The sequence below is a fragment of the Chelonia mydas genome, chromosome 5 (assembly GCF_015237465.2).
Source record: "Chelonia mydas isolate rCheMyd1 chromosome 5, rCheMyd1.pri.v2, whole genome shotgun sequence".
Lineage (NCBI taxonomy): Eukaryota > Metazoa > Chordata > Testudines > Cheloniidae > Chelonia > Chelonia mydas.
The window spans coordinates 47,823,904-47,842,997 of record NC_051245.2 but is presented as its reverse complement, the minus strand read 5'-3'; the positions used below and the strand labels follow the sequence as shown (position 1 = coordinate 47,842,997).

The window sequence follows — 19,094 nt, the reverse complement described above, 5'->3', positions numbered from 1 at the left end:
GGTATTTATCCTGCGAATCAACATACTGTTTTCACAATATTTTGGAACTCAAGGCTGCTTCAGAAAAGTTTTTTGCAACATGGAACTCTTTGCTGCAAGTGCACGATGGAAATTTCTGTTAGTATTTCTAGGCCAAGTTCATTGTGAGCAATGCATTTGTAAGGCAATGTCAATGCTATCTATGCCGATGATTTCAAATGATGGCCCTCAGTAGGGGTGAAAAGTAGTTCAGTTTTCATGCAACAGTGACTCAGTCACATAGTGTCCTCTTTGGAGAAAAGACTGCACTTTATGCTGCATATAGTCATTGTTAGTGTCATGATGGAAGCTTCCATCTGATAGAGCGCAGACCATCACTATTGTTTCTTTCAGAGCTTTAAAGTTGACTTCAGATCTGGAATTGAAACAAACAGAATATTGTTTTATCTGTGAAGCCACCTTTGCACTTAGCATGTCAATAACATATCTGTATAGTAGTGAAAATATAGGGTTTTTTTTAATGCAAATCCGTGTATTTAATGAACCACAAAAATCAGATAATGTTAGCTTGATTTAAATTCTCAAAAGAAATGGGTTTTGCACAGGTAATTATGACTTTGCTTTCAAGGCATATCAATAACTAATCACCAGCTGGGGTAGGAGATTTCCAGTCATGGTATCCAGGCACAATTAGATAAACGTAAGGGAAAGGGAAGAGAGAGATTAATTTCTTCCTCTGGAATATCCAGATCGTAGCTGGAGACAGAATACTGGGCTAGATGGAACACTGGTCTTTTCTGCTCTGAAAACACTATGTTCAAGTACCATCAGAAAAAGGCAGGGAAGATAACTAGCCGTCTGATATAGTAGAATAACATCACTGTTCAGACTTTGGTCCCCACCAAATTGAAATAATTTAGGATTTTTCTTGATCTGATTTTGCACACACACACTTTCCTGTAATACCAATTGCCTTTCCTTAAAATTAATGTGCTTTTCCCCTTCATTTTGATTTCTTCTAGGAATCGTTACTTTCTGGAATCCGGTCACGTTCTTATTCATGTTCTTCACCCAAAGTTTTATTAGGGAAATCTCGCTTTGCACGTGACTTCACAGTTTGTGATTCAAATGAAGGTGAGCATTAGTTCTACTCCATTTGTGTGTATGGAATGCCACAAACTCCATGCTTACTACAGGCCAAATGCTCACTTCTTTACTCAGGTCTGGATTGTCTCCCTGCTATCCGTGTAAAGAGTGGTCCCCTATGTGTGCAGCTCTCCACCAGTCCATGTGGAAGTGGAGCTTAGCTGCCTCCACATCATCCCTCTTGGCTCTTCAAAGGACACTCTATAGGTCCAGAGCCTGCAGTGTGGGAGAACATAGAGACAGAGCTGCAAGGGAGAAGTGGGCAATCTGGAGGTGTGGCTAGGAGGGAGACACGTTGTCCCTGCTCCAACCCTGCAGAGCTTAGTCAGAAAAGATAAGGCAGCCTAGGACACAACTTTCTTTTCCAGAGTCCAGCAGAGAACCAAGGGAGAGGCCAAATTTGGTGCAGAGGCACAGGCCCTTTGTGCTGAAGGTCCTCACATCCTGCAGATCCTTGGGAATCTGTGAGGTCTGTGTGTAAGCTGTGGCCTTTTCCATAGGCAGGGGAGCAAACACCACCCTCTTCATGGGATGATGTGTGGATTCATTGTGAGGGGATTCTCACAAACCCGCCTTCCCTCTGTTCCTATTCTGCATGTTTTACCATGGTAGGGATAATCTGATCCTCCGCTCCTATTCAGTCCTAACTCAGACAGATTTCCATTGAAGTTAGTAGGTATTTGCTCATCCTTGGAAAACTTGTAAGAACCTTACAGCGTAGCCTCATGTTACATAATTGACTGTTCTGCTTATGTGCTGCCTGCAAGATGTTAAGAATTGTTTCTAGCAGCCTTAGATTTTAAGGGTATTTTTGTTTGCTTGCTTGTTTTTAAGCTTAGCAAACAACACAGGCCTTCTTTGGAGACAGCTGTGTAACATGCTACATTAGAAATCCATGGAATGATATAAAGTATGAAATATGTACTCGATCTTATTCATGATCACATCTCTGAAAATCAGTTAATTTTCAATAGAATCCATTTTCTTTGTTTTTTTTTTTTTAATTATTTTTGGGATAAGAACAAACCTGATTTTCTTCCAAAAGGAAAATTCATACTTCAGGCTATAAACATGAGAAAAGATGGGCTGGAAATTGACTGTGTATTTTTTTTTCTAATAAGTGCTGCATCATTTAGGAAAAGCATCCTTATTCAAGACAGCACTTAAGCATAACTTTAAGTGTGCGCTTAAAGTGAGGTGTGTGCTTAAGTGCTATCCTGAATTGGCTCCAGAAGCTTCATTATTTTATTTAGGCCTGTATCCTGGGAAGACTCACGCACAGGCTTACCTTGCTGTACCATTGATTTCAAAGTTAAACATGTGTTTAAACCTTTGCAGGGTTGGGGCATTTTTCACATGATGCTTAGTAGCAGAATGCAAAAAACAGCAGCAACAATCTTGGTTAAAATGTAGGTGAACATTTTTTCAAATTCACTGGGTTTTGTCCCTCAAATCCACAATAACGCTTTGTTTCTACTCAGAACTCTTTTTTGTGCACTGTCTGCAACACTGGGATGTTTGCAAGTATTGTTATTGTTTTTTTTTAATGTAACTTTATTTTTAACAATTTTTCATCCTGCAGATTAGCTGAGAAGTCTTAAAAAGCAGATGAGGAACAAGGGCATGTGTCCCATAAGATCTAAAGCCCTCAATTCAGCAAAGCACTTAAGCATGTGTTTAATTCCTGGTAATGTCAATGGGACTGAAGCACCTGTGTAAAGTTAAGCACATGGTTTAGAGCTTTGCCCTAATCAGTCCTAAACCCTGACCTCCTATATAAAGTCAGAGTAAACTAATAGGAGTTTACATGGGGCTTGGGAGAGCTAGAATTATCCTTCTTCCCAAGCTATGGGACACAAATAGTCACTTTGTAGCCCATCAAGGCTGCGGCAGTGTCTGTAGTCACTGTGTTCTCCAAGCATGGGGCGATTTGGCCAATGCATTTGTGTCATAAGTAGGGCTACGATTATGTCACGGAGGTCACTGAAGTCACACAATCTGTGACTTCCAGAGACCTCCGTGACTTTTTCTGCCCTAGGGCTGTCAGCAGGCAGCCCTGCAGCTCTCAGCCACTGCTGGTGGAGGCTCCCAGCAGCTCCTAGCCGCTGGGCAGCAGGGGGACCCTAGAGCTCCAACTCCCCAAGGGTAGCTGTGCTCCCAGCAGCTGCCCAGCCATGGCACGGGTCACACACCCCTGCCCCAGAAGCCCAGCTCTGGCGGCCGGCAAGGGAGGACGGGGAACCCCGCAGCAGACAGGTCACAGGCTTCCCTGAATTTTTGTTTACTGCCCCTGACCTGTCTGTTGTTTTTACTAAAAATATCCCTGACAAAATCTGAGCCTTAGTCATCAGGGATCTGCTGAGCACATTGCTGGCCCTCCTTCTGTCTCAACCTCTCGCCTTCCCACTGCAACATGTTGGCATGGACAGTGCTGCTACATGGAACTACTTTGCAGCAAGCAGGAGAAGCAGAGATTTTCAGGTGCAACTTCTCGGCAGCTGGGAACTCCCACGGCTCCACCACTTTAATGTCTTGTTTAGGATTTGGCCATAAATAAGGGTAGAAAATCTGATCTTGTAAATTAAAATCCAATCTGAGTTTGCTGATTTGCATTTTTGAGTCTAAAAGGATTAACCCATAATAAGAGAGTTTCATTCTTGCATCATGAGCTGCAATCTAGAAGTAGGATATGCACTGCCTACTGCCGTAGCAATAACCAAAGCTTTTTTATACACATTGAAATAAAATGGCTACATATGTGTTTAAAGGAGGATATTTCTAGTATGTAACTGTAAAGAATTTGTCCCTGCTGTGTAGATGGTGTGTTCATGAACAGTGGTCGATCCCTTCTCCAGGCTATTTCACTCTCTAAATCAGTGTCTCTGCTCCATCCCTGTAGTAAGTACTGCAATGGCGACCCAATGGTGCTATTTTGCATGAAGCTATCTTCATTTTTCTATGGGAACATGGCCTTTATTTCTTCAGAAGAGCATCTTGTTGCACATGTTTGGTCTGGCAACTAACTGAAATGTGATTTGATTCTCAGTTCGTACATGATAAAATATGCTATCTTACTTGCTGAACTGTCGGGTATTTTCTTATATGGGCCCTTTTTCAACAAGGTACTTGAGCATGGACCTAACTTTAAGCATGGGAATAGTCCCATTTAAGTCGTTGGGGCTACGTACGTACTTAAAGTTAGGCATATGTTTGCAGATAATCTCTACAAAGCTAAATAACGTCTGGTCTCAGAAATAATAGAAAAGAATCATGTATGTGTTTTACAACAGAATAGCTAAAAAGCAAAATGAAAGATTGAACCATTCAAAAAACCGGGTTGCTCAGAAAAAGATCAATATTAATTTTCTTTACTTCTTAAAAGCAATCCATCAGTTTGCAAAGACTGACATTCTCTGATGTTAACCCAGATCCAGGCAAACTCTGTCAAATACAACCTGTTTAATAAACGATGTGTATTATCCCGGGCAATGCTGCTTCTAATAATTTTTGCTTTCTAAATTCCCAACCAATTGTGCTAGAATATAATGACTGAGCTTACGTCCTGGTGGAGGTTATGTGCTTCAGACAAATAAATATCCCAATATAACCACGTTAGTTTTCATTAACTTTTTGTGTTTTGTAGAACAACGCGCATACAGCTTGCCAGAGCAATTGAAGGAAAAAAGGTATTGACACTTGCCACAGATGAATTTCTGCAGTGTAATTTTTATCCGTCTACCATTATTTACGTGTTAATGCTACTAGTTAAACACTAGTAGCAAAGATCTTTGTAATAATCATCATAACTCAAAAGTAGCAGACTCAAATAGACTAATATACCATGTTCTCTTGTGGTGCCTTTTACTAATGGAATTCAGAATGCTTCTCTAGGTTACTGTTATACTCCATACTAGTGTGAGAGTTGGATATAGTCTATAAAAATGTTATATTTGCAACACATTTGTTGTCTGACTGTGCAACTTTAAAGTTTGGCATTTCTTAAGTCCATTTGGCATACACAACCTTAGCTCTCTCTGTCTGTGCAATAGTCTTTACTTCTGTAACCGCTTACTGTTTGTTGAATATAATGTCATGCATTTTTCCCTAAAACCGTTAAATGTAGGTGTGCTGCATCTACTGTTACTCTACACATTATTTTGTATGCCAGACAATGGACACCATGAGAGCTGTTTACGTACGAGGTGCATACTGAATGAGGAGAGGGTTTCCATTTACTGTGCACCTTAAAAAACTGTCGAAAAAAACCTGAGTGTTCGTGTTAGTAAAGACTGTATTATAATGAACACACACAGGGGAGCAGAGTTACAGTTTCACAGGCAACCTTAACTGGTACCTCTTGACTTTTGAGTTCTTCATTTTGCAACTTTTACTGACATTTCCTTTTACCTTTATTTATTGCAAATAAAAATCAGTTGCATGTTCTGGATCGATGTGGCTGGATACCAGGGAACCATCCCATTCTCTGTGAAGTGCAGGAATCCAAATCCCATCTTTCCTTTAGTCTGGCAGTGACACTCCCAGCAGGTCCCACTGCTGTGTCATGTGCTCTATCTGATCCCCAAGTCAGGACTGCACCGTGACTTTGTTGGCTGGCTGAGAGAAGCCTGTGCTTCAGTGCCATCTAGGGAGAGAAGGAGGGAAACAGCACACATCTATGACCAATTCAGCAGGCCACGCAGTATTCAATAGAGCATGTGCTAAAATGCTGTGCTGAATTGGGACCTATGGGGCTGGTGTTCATGCAGAAGAATCCCTGGCTGCTGCAGCCCCAGCTTCTTGTTTCACAGCTGACTGAGCTCAGACATAGCAAGGAAAAGGAGTTAATGTGGGAGCTACCCAAAGGAACATGTAAAATAAGGGAATATACATGCTGAGGGGTTTGATAACAGTATAATTATGGCAAACTTGCAGTATAGTTCACATTATGTACAGTACCCATGCATGTGTTCATAATTAGTATTATGCAGGGACTAATGTAACTTTTTGGTTTGATGTTGACCTCTTAAATAATTATGGTTTAAACCTGAATACATCCTGGGATTGTTAAAAGCAGCTGAAGCAGAGTATCAGCCAGGTGCTTCTCCGTTTTAAGGTGTTATGTCCAGTGTAATGAGTTGTATTCACTGATTTACATTTTAGGATTCAGGAGGAGGAATGGGATAAGTATATTATACCTACAAAATCCGAGTCCGAAAAATATAAAGTGAGCCGTACTTTCAGCTTCTTGATGAACAGAATGTCTAGTACACGAAATAAGTGCAAGGTAATTCCAGATCTACATATAACTAGGTGCTTGTTAGCATAACTGAAATGCATTATAGCTTGGGATCAGATCTGCTCGCCTGTTAAGTAAAGATAAGTGGCTGATTTTTGCAATTATTTAAACAGTATTTATAAGACATTTTAAATTTAAAACTTATGACAAATATGTTGACAGTGTCCTTGTATAGACAAACAATATCGTTCATTTTTTAAAGTAACCTTGTTTTCACAGTACTGAATTCCCTTGCCACTTTTTAATTATTATTACTTATCTCGTGTCTTGATTTAGCTCAAGTTCAAATGTTTGCAGTATATTTGGAAAAAGTTTTCTTACATGATATACAAAAATAGAAATATTAGAAAGTATATGTCTATTTTTCTTATTATCCACAATAAGGGCTTGAATCTGTAGGATTTATTCATTTGAGTAGTCCTATTTGAACTTAATGCATGAGTAAGTGCTGATGAGCATATGTGAGTTTTAGAATCAGGGCCCAAACAAAGTGCTAAGTGTAAACACAAAATTAATTGTGAAAAGTAAATCTGATACTTTCAGTGTTTCATTTTTAATAATCTAAAGTCTAGATTGTGCAACATATGTCCATGCTGGTGAGCACTTACTCACATAGTAATTCTATTAATGTTAACTGCCGGGACTACTCATGTGAGTAAGTGCTCCCAATGTGACTCAGTGTTGTACAATTTAGCCATAAGATGCTATTAGTAACACAGGAAAGGAAACTTGTTTATTTCAAAAATAGATGATTTTTAACCTAGCAATGTCCCTTTGAAGATCAAAAACTGAGTTGTAAAAACTAATTTTAAAATCTACCTTTAATTACAGGTGCATGTATTTGTATGTCAGATTAGGTTAATGGAGGGCACAAATCCCCACTGTCTCTGTTGTTACCAGAGAGAGGAGATAAATGTTTTAAAATCCATTTTCTCATAAGAGAAGAATGTTTTAAAGTTATAATATTATGGTGGTTATTTATCTATTTTAATCTCTCTCCTTTTGCCTGGTCTGTTGGATCTGAAGACAAAGAATAAGGATGCCAAAGACAAACTGAACAGACATCAGTTTATAACTGGGAACTTCTCAGGCAGTATCCCGTGTATGGCATGCGACAAAGCCCTCTTAGGGAAAGAGTCATTGCAGTGCTCTTGTAAGTAGCTACTGTCTTTTATGCAGCTTTTATGTAACTTTTGAAAATCTGCTGAAAGATACTTGCTTAATATTCCATTTCAAGAGCGACAGTATCTGGATTTGAAAATACATACTTCTCTACCTACTCAGCCAGGGTCCCCAGGCCTCAGGGAGAGGGGACAAAAGTGATGGCCACTTGTTTCACAAGAGACTCCTGCTAGTTGATTCCTGAATCAGTCCTGGAAAAAGCTAAGAGAAAAATTAAAGCCGTCTTTGTGGCTATTTAGCATGTGGGTCTGAAGGAGGAAAAATGATGAAGTCCCAGAATAAAGTGCACTACAATGTTTGACCCCTTTCAATTTCAGGCTTTGAGATCTGTTTTTCCTTTCAGATTGCAATGCAATTGTGCATAAAAACTGTAAGGATTGTGCTCCTGCATGTACAAAGGTAACTTTCTATGCCTTACTGTTCTTACGATGTTGTTGTGTATATTCTCTCTTTTATTTTTTAAATCAATCTCCACAGTTTCTTCTGTGGTGATTAGCGTATGCTGTGCTTATTCAAAGTGTTTGAACAGTACCTTGTCTTTGTAGGCTGCTTCATAATAGGTTCATGTTGATTGACTTACTTGTTATATGGAGACCTAGAAATAATTAGTTACTAAAACAAATAAGATGCCACAAAATGAAGCTGAGAAAGAAACAGTGCAGAAATGATCCACCCAAATGTTTGTACACAAAGGGCTGAGAGTTTCAGAGTAACAGCCGTGTTAGTCTGTATTCACAAAAAGAAAAGGAGTACTTGTGGCTGAGAGAATGCCAAATAAACATCTGACACAACCAATAGCAATAAGCAATGTCCTTGAGCAAATACTGTATAAAAGGAGTGAAAACGGGTAGGGTCACTTCCTTTTTATCTTTGAAGCATTGCAGGATAAATTGGGATGTGTAGTTTGATTTGCATTTCTAAGGTGTACTTAAAAGGGCTGAGCTGAAGCGTAGCAGAGCCCCCTGGAGTGTAACAACCAACGTACTTCAGTAGGTAACCCCCAATTAAAATGAGGGCTACATTTTCAAAACTAAAGGAGTACTTGTGGCACCTTAGAGACTAACAAATTTATTTGAGCATAAGCTTTCGTGAGCTACAGCTCACTTCATCGGATGCATTCAGTGGAAAATACAGTGGGGAGATTTATGTACATAGAGAACCCACTGTTCCTCAGACGTTCTTGTCAACTCTTGTCAAACCTGTCATTTTCAAAACTGTTCACTGAAGGGGGCTTCTGTTTTTTAGGAACTAACAAGTGATTTGCACTGGAATCAGCCACACCAGTGCAAGTCACTTTTCAAACTGTTGCAGTGCATATAAACAAGGGATTTGCACCAGTGTGGGTCTATCGGAGTCGCTGTTGCAGTGCACAGATCTTCAGGGTAAACATGCCCAAGGTTGCACTTATAAAACACGCATTTTTTATTTTATTTTATTTTGTCTTTATCAGTGTACACCCACTGAATAGCCTCTGGGCAAACTTACAAAAAGGATCTAAAACGTAAATTATAATGCTAAATCAGCTGCCTCTAACAGGTACTATAACTACTAGGACTGGTGGATGTTTACCAGGAAGAGACAATATCCCCAACCAATCATCAAGAGGATAACAGAGGAAAAACTACTTACTTGCTCTCCTTAAATGCAACACTTGTTTAAGCATATAAGCCTTGCACAATGTAGCAAAGGACACAAATTCTGGCTCAGACTGACTTAGAGTCAATTTCCTGCCTCAGGTCTCTTCAAACTCATTTAAAAAGTGTAGCCCTACAAGTGTAATTGTTTTCTTTAAGCCCTCACAAATCATATGCATGTTGCAAAAGAATAATTCCATAACAATACAGTAATTTGAAAGAAAATAATTTGAATTAATTTTGTATTATAATGTGGCTGAAATTCATTATCCTTTTACTTAGGTTTGTTTGTCAGCAGCAGAAATTCAGGATCATAATTCAGTATCAAAATGCAGTTTGCTTGAGGGCTCTTCCAGATGATTATATGAAAGTAGATTACTGACTATTCAGTGTGTAATCAGCGGTTATTTCATTTTAATAAGATGAAATTCTTCTTTACCAGAAATTCCAAGAGAGATACCATATTAAGACCAGACCACAAGCTGTCCTAACAAGTAAGTATTATAGAAAGCAAGCAAGCTAATAGGCATAAATCTATTATTTTAAAGTTTAGTACGTTGCCTGAATAATAAAATAATAGGACAGTTTTGTTCTTTACAATTTTGTATGTGTGAGAGCATTTTTACATGTGACTCCCATATCTACTGGAAAACAAGTGCATTTGCTAGTATCTAATACGTATAAGGTAGGATTTTCGAAAGCACTCATAATTGGTCTAACTCTTCTCCCATTGAAGTCAATGACTTCACTGCATATTAAGCAGTGGCGGCTGTTGTTTGGTTGGAAAAGGTGTGTGCTCCTTTAAGGGCTAGAGAGTCAGAGTGTGTCTTGCTGTGGCAGCTTCATATCCGGTTAGCATGGGGCTGTTGACCCATTTCCCCCTGGCACCAGGTGACTGGAAAGGGGGTGGGAACTATTTAGGTCCATGCCAGTGCAGGAAAAGCCCTCTTTTACCTCGACCAGGCAGAGCAGCACTCACCCTCCCACCCCTGGATGTAGATAAATACCAGGTTTTATCATGAGTGGCGGTGGGCATTACACTAGTTGCTCCTTTCTCTGGCAGCCTGGAAGGAATGTTCTCTCTCTCTGCCAGATTGGCCAAGGTGGGGTGGGGTTTTATTCACCTTCTCCACAGTGATTTAGGGGCTTAGTTTGGACATAAATTAATTGCGGGTTAGGTTGTGATGTCACAACTCCTTATGTATGCCTGGGGCAGATGTCCAGTGCAGTACTCTGTAGGGAGGGGATACAGTGATCAGACAAAATGGATTGGTAAAGGATTTAAAGGAGGTATTCTTTAAAGGAGCAGAAACGGGGGCAGGGTTGGGGCTCCTATGACTGGCACAGCAAGGAGTCAATCCACCACTCCTTTATATCCCCCGCAACCTCATTTGGATGGGGACCAGGATGGGTGAAGGGGGAGGGCTGACAGCAGCATCCCACCACACCAAGTATGTGTAAATGATTATGGAATTACCTGCACTGCACAGTTTTGTCTGCTGATCCACCAAGACATTTAAGAACAAAGTTGTGGCCTAATTAAATCACATCCCATTTCTCCTGTCCTTCCTCCTGCATAGCTGGACGATGGAAGTTTTACCACTGATAGCAGTGAGAGCAGAGGTAAGCCAGTGTTGAGTGCTTTTGAAAATCCTCCCCGTCATGTACCCCCAATGTACATGGTTTAGCCATGTGTGAGTATAGGTGTGGGTGTGATGTAAGCATGTCCATAGCTTAAACTTGTTCTCTAATTGACAGTGTGGGCACCAAAGTCACTCAGCTTCACCTTGTGGCTTGTTTTTCCATCCAACTCAGGAAAGAGCACAGTGCTCTTGCACCATAAGAGAATATGCCCAGTGGCATGTATTAATCTACAGTATAAGAGAATTGTGTAGTATTTCTTGCTATAATCATACGAGGCAATAACATATGAGGTTTTCTATAAGACTTACACATATATTTCACTTCACAGATTCATCATTTAGAGATATTCCTCAGCCCATGTTCTCCTCAATGCATCCGTCTTCCTCAATGCCCGTTGGACTTTCTTCTGTAAGGAAAGAAGTCTCACAGCAACCTCACTCTTTATCCAAAAGTGTTCCAAGCACCAATTTTGAAAGGTAGAAGGCACCTACCAGCACAGTACGCTAACTAGATTATTCAGCATTCCTAAGTGAGTTGTTACAATTAAATGCTTTTTTTTTCATTGCAGAAGATCTATGCCATCTTCCGACCAAGACACTGATAGTAGCAGCTGGATGTCCAGCTCACACTCTGAAACGCTGTTACAATCTATAGGGACCCTTCCGTCAATGGATTCTTTTGTAATGGAAGGTGAGACGTAAACTGAGAAATCTACATGTTGTAACCTATGCTGCAAAATGCAAAGTGGAATAATTAATTAGTAAGTCTAAGAATACTACTTCCTGTATCAAAAGAAAATGTGTGTGTAGTAATTTAATTATGATTCTGACCACCATTAAAATGACACCATCAGATAAATGAGAATTAAAATTTGACCCATGATACCTTGCAAGTGGGTCTAAATTAGTGATGAACTCTTTGCTAATTTAAGTGTTTTTTTTATTTGTTGTCATTATTAAAAATTAACAGGTAAAAACTTTTATCCTGGGCTTTCAACATCCTTGCCACTAATTAAAAAATATAATATAAAAGAGATTACAAAACCAAAACAGCCTCATATTTCTTTCTGGCACTCAGATAGCCAGCCCTCTCCCGCCCTCACTCAGCACACACATTACAAACAGTATCACCCATCACTCATATTCCTCCCACAACACAAAAATCCCACCTCCCAACTACCCTCCTCCATCCACCATTCATGTCTGGAAAGTCAACAGATATGGGCTATTTCAGAAAAGGGGTTGGGGGTGTGAATTCCATAGCTGAAGGGCATTCATAGAGAGAGAAAATCCAGCACAAGGATTCTCAAGTTGGGTACGCATAAATTTGAGGCACCTCAAATCAGAGGGCACTTCTGAGGAGGTATTTCAAACAATGGATCCAATCCTGAAAAAAATATTCCCTCTGATCCCCAAATCTCTGCTTGCCTCCACTCTGTTCTGTTTACATTTTAATGTGTAAGATAGTGATGCTGTCATCACTGGCAGGTTTTGTCTTTTCATTTGAATCTTTTCTCAGTCCTGGTTAGAATCTTTAATTAAGGCTTACTTCAGTTCAGCAATATACTCACTGAATGAATAAACATGCATGCACATGAGGATCTTCCCTTGCTGTGATACTGCCAACCTGTTTGTGCGACCAGTGTTTACAAGGTTTTTATTTTGTCATAGATGATGTGGATGCCTCCCTGTGGACTGACCTCAGCACAGAGGCACAGGAGTTTGAGGCAGAATCTTGGAGACTTGTTGTAGATCCAGCATTTTGTAGCAAGCAAGAAAAGGATGTTATCAAAAGGCAGGATGTAATTTTTGGTCAGTGTTTCAATTATTTTTAAAAAGTTGAAAATAACTTGGCACAGGCCATGAGGTAGGATACACAAGTCATATAACTGGAAGAAAATTCTCAGTGCTTAGATTTGAATATGAATAACAAAGAATATTTAAATAATATGTTGTCACAAATAATAATGTAATGTATAATAATGTAGAGCTAACAGAATATTGAAGACAATTGCCTAAAAATATTCATTTGGATTTTAAAGTTAATTTCAATTTAACGGTATTCTTGACGCATCCATGTCCACCTTCTGTGAACACTTGAGTACTCAAACTTTACTAGCATGTATATTCCTGAGAAGTGAATTTTAAACTCAAATGTTGGAATAGTAATGAAAAGCAAATTTTGAATTGTGTACTCAATTGTAAAATTCACAATTTGCACTGTTTGATAGATATGTAAATTATCCAGTCAGGGAACAGAAATTATAGCCATATGACTTGTGTAACTAACCAACACAACATGAAATACAAATAATTGTGGTGAATTGTTCATGGATGAGCTGCACACCAAAGAATTATTTGCTAAAGAAAGTTACAAATAATTTTGAATAAATAATACATTTGAGAAGTTCACAACTTTTCCCTGACAGTTTGTGGGGAAAAAAGTGACAGGAATTCCTTACCTTACTCATTGCAAATTATTTCCTCTGTTCTCTTGTTTACTTACCTTTTATTCTTCAGAAGTCAAAGTAAAGTTCCTAAAATGCTTAAATGTTCAGTATTAAATAAATCTTTAATAAAAAGTGCTTTGAAAGAGAAAGCTAGTAGGTATCTGTAAGAATAAAATATCGAAGATCAACGTTCAGACTTATAGATGAAGTGAAAATAATAATATTCTTTGCAGAAAATTGATATTTTTAAAAAAAACATTTTGGGGCCAGTTTGGAGATCCTTACTCAAGGTTTTATTCAGTTCTTACTCAAGTAATCTTCCAGGGACTTCAGACTCACTGAAAGAGTAATGACTTCAGGATCTGGATGCCTATGTATTAGTGTGCAAATACAGACTAATGTAAAGCAGACTAATGTAAAGAATCTTGGTATTCAGTTACATATGATTCCTAATGTTTACTACTAGGACTTGAGAGATTTAAGTTTAATGTAAGTTGTTAATATTGTAGAGGTTGGGAGTTTCCATGTTTGAGTTGACACGCTTTGCATTAGTGCAGCATATCAGTAAGTTCTAACTTTTTGATGTTAAAGTCAAACTATGGTGAAAAATTTAACAAGAATCGGTTCAGGCAAGAATCAGATTTCAATATTTCTGGCTGTGGCTCTGCTGACTTGGGCTGTGATGCTGTATGGTTCAGCATAGTGCAGTAGAGGGAGCCAGAGGAGCTTTTTGCAGAGTAGCTGCATGAGACACCTGCCTGTGTGACAATGGTATTCTGCTCTCTGCATGTGTTCCTGCATGGAAACGCCTGCATTGCCCTCTTCGTTATCTGCCTCCTTCAGACCCAAAATTTGTGTCATGGGGCAGAAAGTGTAAAAGAGGAACTGGGCTGGTTGGAGAGTACATGTAACCATAGCTAGGGCTGTTTTATTAGTTTTAATGCTTATCATGGAAGAAATCATATTTATGTCCATATATTTGAATGTAAAACTATGTGATGCATGTCAAATAATGTGAGGGAAAATGTCTAGTTGGATTATTACACTGTACCATCTTCCTTTAAACTACAGAGCTGATGCAAACAGAAGTGCATCACATCCACACGCTCTTCATTATGTCTGAAATATTCAGGAAAGGAATGAAAGAAGAATTGCAACTAGATCACAGCACTGTAGACAAAATATTTCCCTGCTTAGATGAACTGCTAGAGATTCACAGGCAATTCTTCTGCACTATGAAGGAGAGAAGACAGGAATCGTGCGAGGGGAGAAATGAGAGAAATTTTGTAATCAACAGAATTGGAGACATCCTTGTGCAGCAGGTAAAGAGATCAGCAAAATTAAATCTTCACATATTCAAGACCAAAAAAAGATATTTATTGAGTTCAACATTTTTGTGGGGCAGAGAGATAACTAGATCTCTTAGGATTGGTTAATAGGATGCAAAGATTTTCATCTCTTGGTTATTGCTTCAAATTCTTCTAGTGTGAGAAAATTATTGATAATGTGGTGGAAAAAAACACTGATGACAGTTTTCATAACCTATTTGAGTACTGATGGTCTGAGTCAAGTTCATAGTGGACAGTTGCTCCCATCACTTAATCTACCACCGAAACTGACACTAGCTGACACATTTGTTAGAGAGGCAAAGGATTGAAAGAATGAATTATCCTCTCATCTCTTGAAGAGGGTCTTCCAGAACTGTGTCGATGTATGTGGCAAGGGTATATGGGGCAGCTTGTGCTACTGCTGCATGTGTTGACCTGTACTTGAAAGTGAGTGAAATAATATCTTTTATTAGACCAAGTTCTATTGGTGAGAGAGACACAAGCTTTCTAGCTTACACAGAGTTCTTCTCCAAGTCTGGGAAATGTACTCACAGTGTCGTATCTAAATACAAGGTGGAATAGATTGTTTAGCATAATGCATATTTTAAAGAATCATTCAAGGTGAAGTGAACCGTTAGCACCTCTCCAGTCATAATGGGGAAAGAGGAAAAAAGCTGGCAGGGTGTGTGTGTGTGGAGGGAAATAAATGGGTTGTAGATTAGATTTTTGGCTCATTACAACACTGTTTTTATTCAGTCTCTGATTTTTAGTATCTAGCAAAGTATCTAACAATCTGCCAACCTCTTCATGGACTAACTTGAAGAATTTCTGGTTATGCACCACAGAACCAATGATATACCTGAGGTACATCAATGATATTTCCATCCTTCGGCTAGATAACCTAAACTCCCTCATAGATTTCCATTGCAACTTCAACAACCACCACCCTTCCATTAAACTCTCTCTAGAACACTCCCCAGTTAGCATCAACTTCCTGGATATCATGATCAGCTTCAACAATGGAACACTACAGATAGCTTTTTACAAGAAACCCATGGATCACCACACCTGTCTTCACAGATCCAGTAACCACCCTAAACACACCAAGAAATCCTGTTATCTACAGCCTGGCACTCAGATATCATAGAATATGCTCTGAGGAGAAAGTTTGGGATATATGCTGTAACACATTTAAAAGCACCTTCACCAAACAAGGACAATCCACTGGGGAAGTAAGTAGCATCAGGGAGTGGGCCACCCAAATACCCTGAGAGAACCTGCTTCAGTATGGAATAAGCCCTGTACCGACCTCACATCTCTAGTTGTCCTCTAGCTCCCCACAGTGGAACCCATATGACAAGGTGCTGGAACAATTTGTATAGAGCGGGTGCTGAGAGCCATTGAACCAAACTATAAACCCTGTATATGATGGAAACAGCTTTAAGTCAAGTGCAGCACCCCTACTTCCAGCCCCTATACCATACGGGTTAATTTCAAACAGTTACAATCCATACTTGGTGGGGACCACATTCTGAAAGAAACCTTTCCTCAACCTCCTCTTCTGGCCTTCAAACAACCCCCCAACCTCACCAAGCATGTAATTAGAAGAAAGCTCCCCACAGAGCAGGACTCACCAACTCAAAGTGGCACCTGACCTAGCCAGAATAACAGATGCAAAACTGCAGACATATCTCCAACGCTACAACGATCAACACACTGTCCAAGATTCATGGGTCCTATCACAACATGCCTATCACAACATGTGGTGTACCTCATCGGTGCACTAAATTGTCTAATAACAACTATGTGGATGAAACCAGATAATCAGTGCACTCTTGAATGAATTCACATAGAAAAATGATAAAAGCCAAACAGTATATCACCTGTGGGTGAACATTTTCACAAAATGATCACTCTGTGGCTGATCTCTCAGTCCTCATCCTCAGAGGAAACCTGCAAAAGATGAACCTGGGAGCTTAAATTCATAGTTCTGCTAGATACCAAAATCATGGACTGAATAGAGACACTGGATTTATGGCTTATTACAACTATCCATAACCCACTTAACTCTACCCATCCCCAGCTTTCTCCCCGCACCCCTATGACTGGAAAGATGATAACGGGCCACTTCACCTTGAATGGTCCCTTGAAATATGTGCTAACTACTTATGCTAAACAGTCTGTTCCACCTTGTATTTAACTGTGATGCTCTGTGTACATTTCCCAGACCTAAAGAAGAGCTCTGTGTAAGCTTGAAAGCTTGTATCTCTCACCAACAGAAGTTGGTACAATAGAAGGTATAACATCACCCTCGTCTCTCTCATATCCTGGGACCAACATGACTACAACAACACTACACACTGTACTTGAAAGTGACAGCACAAATAATGGTTAAAACAAGTAGACTTCTAAAATTCTCTGTTTTATTAAACTAAGGTAATATTAATAGCAGAGCTAAGGAGATTTGTTTGAGGTTTAAAATTAAATATATGGGACCACATCCAATTCACCTTACTTGTGTGAGTAGTTGTTTTTACAGTCAATCTGCTATATATATTCCTGCCTCTATAGGCCTGATTCTACATTCCTTGTACAGATTCGGAGTACTTGTGGCACCTTAGAGACTGACCAATTTATTTGAGCATAAGCTTTAAGTGAGCTGTAGCTCACGAAAGCTTATGCTCAAGTAAATTGGTTAGTCTCTAAGGTGCCACAAGTACTCCTTTTCTTTTTGTGAATACAGACTAACACGGCTGTTACTCTGAAACTTGTACAGATTACAACGCCCATTGATTTATAGGATGCAGTGTCAGGATCCTGTATGTGGTTTATTTTCATTAACATTGATAGGAGTTACAATCAATAGTATGCAAAATCCTTAAACATACTCTTTACAGTTAGGTATATTGTTGAGTAAAATTGTATTATTTTCATCAGTTTTCAGAGGAGAACGCCAATAAAATGAAGAAAATATATGGAGAATTTTGTAGTCATCAAAAAGAAGCTGTTAATCTCTTTAAAGAGCTGCAACAAAACAAGAAGTTCCAGAATTTTATTAAAGTAAGCGCTTACAAAAATGTGACTGTTAACAAAGTGGCCAGAAAACATGTTCATAATTTGTAGCTCTGATTTAAACAACGCAGGACCTGAGTTTAGGAAGCAACCTCCCATTTTATTCATGCAATCTTGTGGGCACAAATAATTGTAGGTGCAAAGTGGGAAATTGGATTGAGTTCCCTTTCAGAATCAGGTCCATGGTATTCAATAGAGCTATTGCAATAGCTTATAAAAACCAGAGAGTCCTGCTTAATCAGAGAGTTGGTAAATTCCAATTTTGTTTAGATTAGAAAAAACTTTGGACATCAGTCTATAATAGACACACATTCCAGTTATGAGCCACCTCATCAATTACACCTTTCAGACATCCAGCTAAACCACCTCTGACTGTATAGGAAAGACCTCCACACTAAACAAAGGATTATATATCAATGAGGCACAGATAATGAATGTAAAGCTTGGTTTTGTGTATAATTTGCACTTTTTCAGCATTAATTGAAAATGTAGCTATAGACTCAATAGTTGGGAGTATCAGGATGATATCTGACATTTCACTGTGGATAGGGCAGATAATTGAACATTTTTTTCAGTTTCAATTTATTTAGCACATGTAGAGCTAAGGCCTTTTGCTAGTAAATTATTCTTTCAGTATAACTTTCCTACTTACAATAAAATATGTGTAATTATTTTTTAAAGCTGCGAAATAGCAATCTTTTGGCTCGACGTCGAGGAATCCCAGAATGCATTCTGCTTGTCACTCAGCGCATCACAAAATACCCAGTTCTGGTAGAAAGGATACTGCAGTACTCAAAAGGTGAGTAATAGATTCAATCTTGCCTCATATCAGAGACAAATCTGGAACCTTAATACATCTCTTGCATAATATATGCAACATAGTCCCAAAGCGTGAAATTTGAAATTGTGCTGAGAGCCAACAAAGCCTTTGTGCATCACTTAAGCTGTCTACACAGGGTAAATGTCACCCGAACAGTATGTGTGGCATATATATTTGTTAAGAATGGGAAACGTTAAAAGTTTAAGAGGTCAGGTTCAGATAAGCCTCAAAAGTCTGAAGAGTCTAATTGTTTTAGCAGAAGATCTTGAATGTCAGATGTGGAACTTTTTTGGGACTAAGCCTGGAAAACTCTTCAAATGAATTCAAGGAAGTGTCTCATAACTTCTTCTGGGCAATAAAATAGTACAAAATGTTTTCTGTTAATAGTCATACAAAGTTGCTTCAATTCTCTCTGTGCCTTCTTTGAATATTCTAGTGATCAATAAACTCACAGGCATATTTGTAAAAATGGAGAATATGCAACTATTCATGCTATAAACCAGATTCGAAGTTATTTTCATCCAGTCACGAGACACAACATGCC

The 19,094-nt window shown here is 39.0% G+C and overlaps 1 protein-coding gene across 9 annotated transcripts in view; it reads left to right on the top strand.

Moving 5' to 3' along the window:
• ARHGEF28 (Rho guanine nucleotide exchange factor 28) overlaps window positions 1-19,094 on the top strand; it is a 191,262-nt gene that overhangs the window by 124,055 nt on the left and 48,113 nt on the right. For 5 of the 9 annotated variants that reach the window (XM_043547016.1, XM_037903022.2, XM_037903033.2 and 2 more), the window contains 12 exons: window positions 1,002-1,113; window positions 4,769-4,811; window positions 6,286-6,409; window positions 7,448-7,574; window positions 7,947-8,002; window positions 9,680-9,731; window positions 11,210-11,357; window positions 11,450-11,571; window positions 12,552-12,692; window positions 14,402-14,652; window positions 17,596-17,718; window positions 18,412-18,529. In XM_043547016.1, coding sequence (XP_043402951.1) covers window positions 1,002-1,113; window positions 4,769-4,811; window positions 6,286-6,409; window positions 7,448-7,574; window positions 7,947-8,002; window positions 9,680-9,731; window positions 11,210-11,357; window positions 11,450-11,571; window positions 12,552-12,692; window positions 14,402-14,652; window positions 17,596-17,718; window positions 18,412-18,529 — 1,417 coding nt within the window. Of the gene's footprint in view, window positions 1-1,001; window positions 1,114-3,942; window positions 4,024-4,768; window positions 4,812-6,285; window positions 6,410-7,447; window positions 7,575-7,946; window positions 8,003-9,679; window positions 9,732-11,209; window positions 11,358-11,449; window positions 11,572-12,551; window positions 12,693-14,401; window positions 14,653-17,595; window positions 17,719-18,411; window positions 18,530-19,094 lie in introns of all 9 variants that reach the window. The other 4 variants (XM_037903025.2, XM_037903021.2, XM_037903026.2 and 1 more) reach the window with 1 other exon arrangement.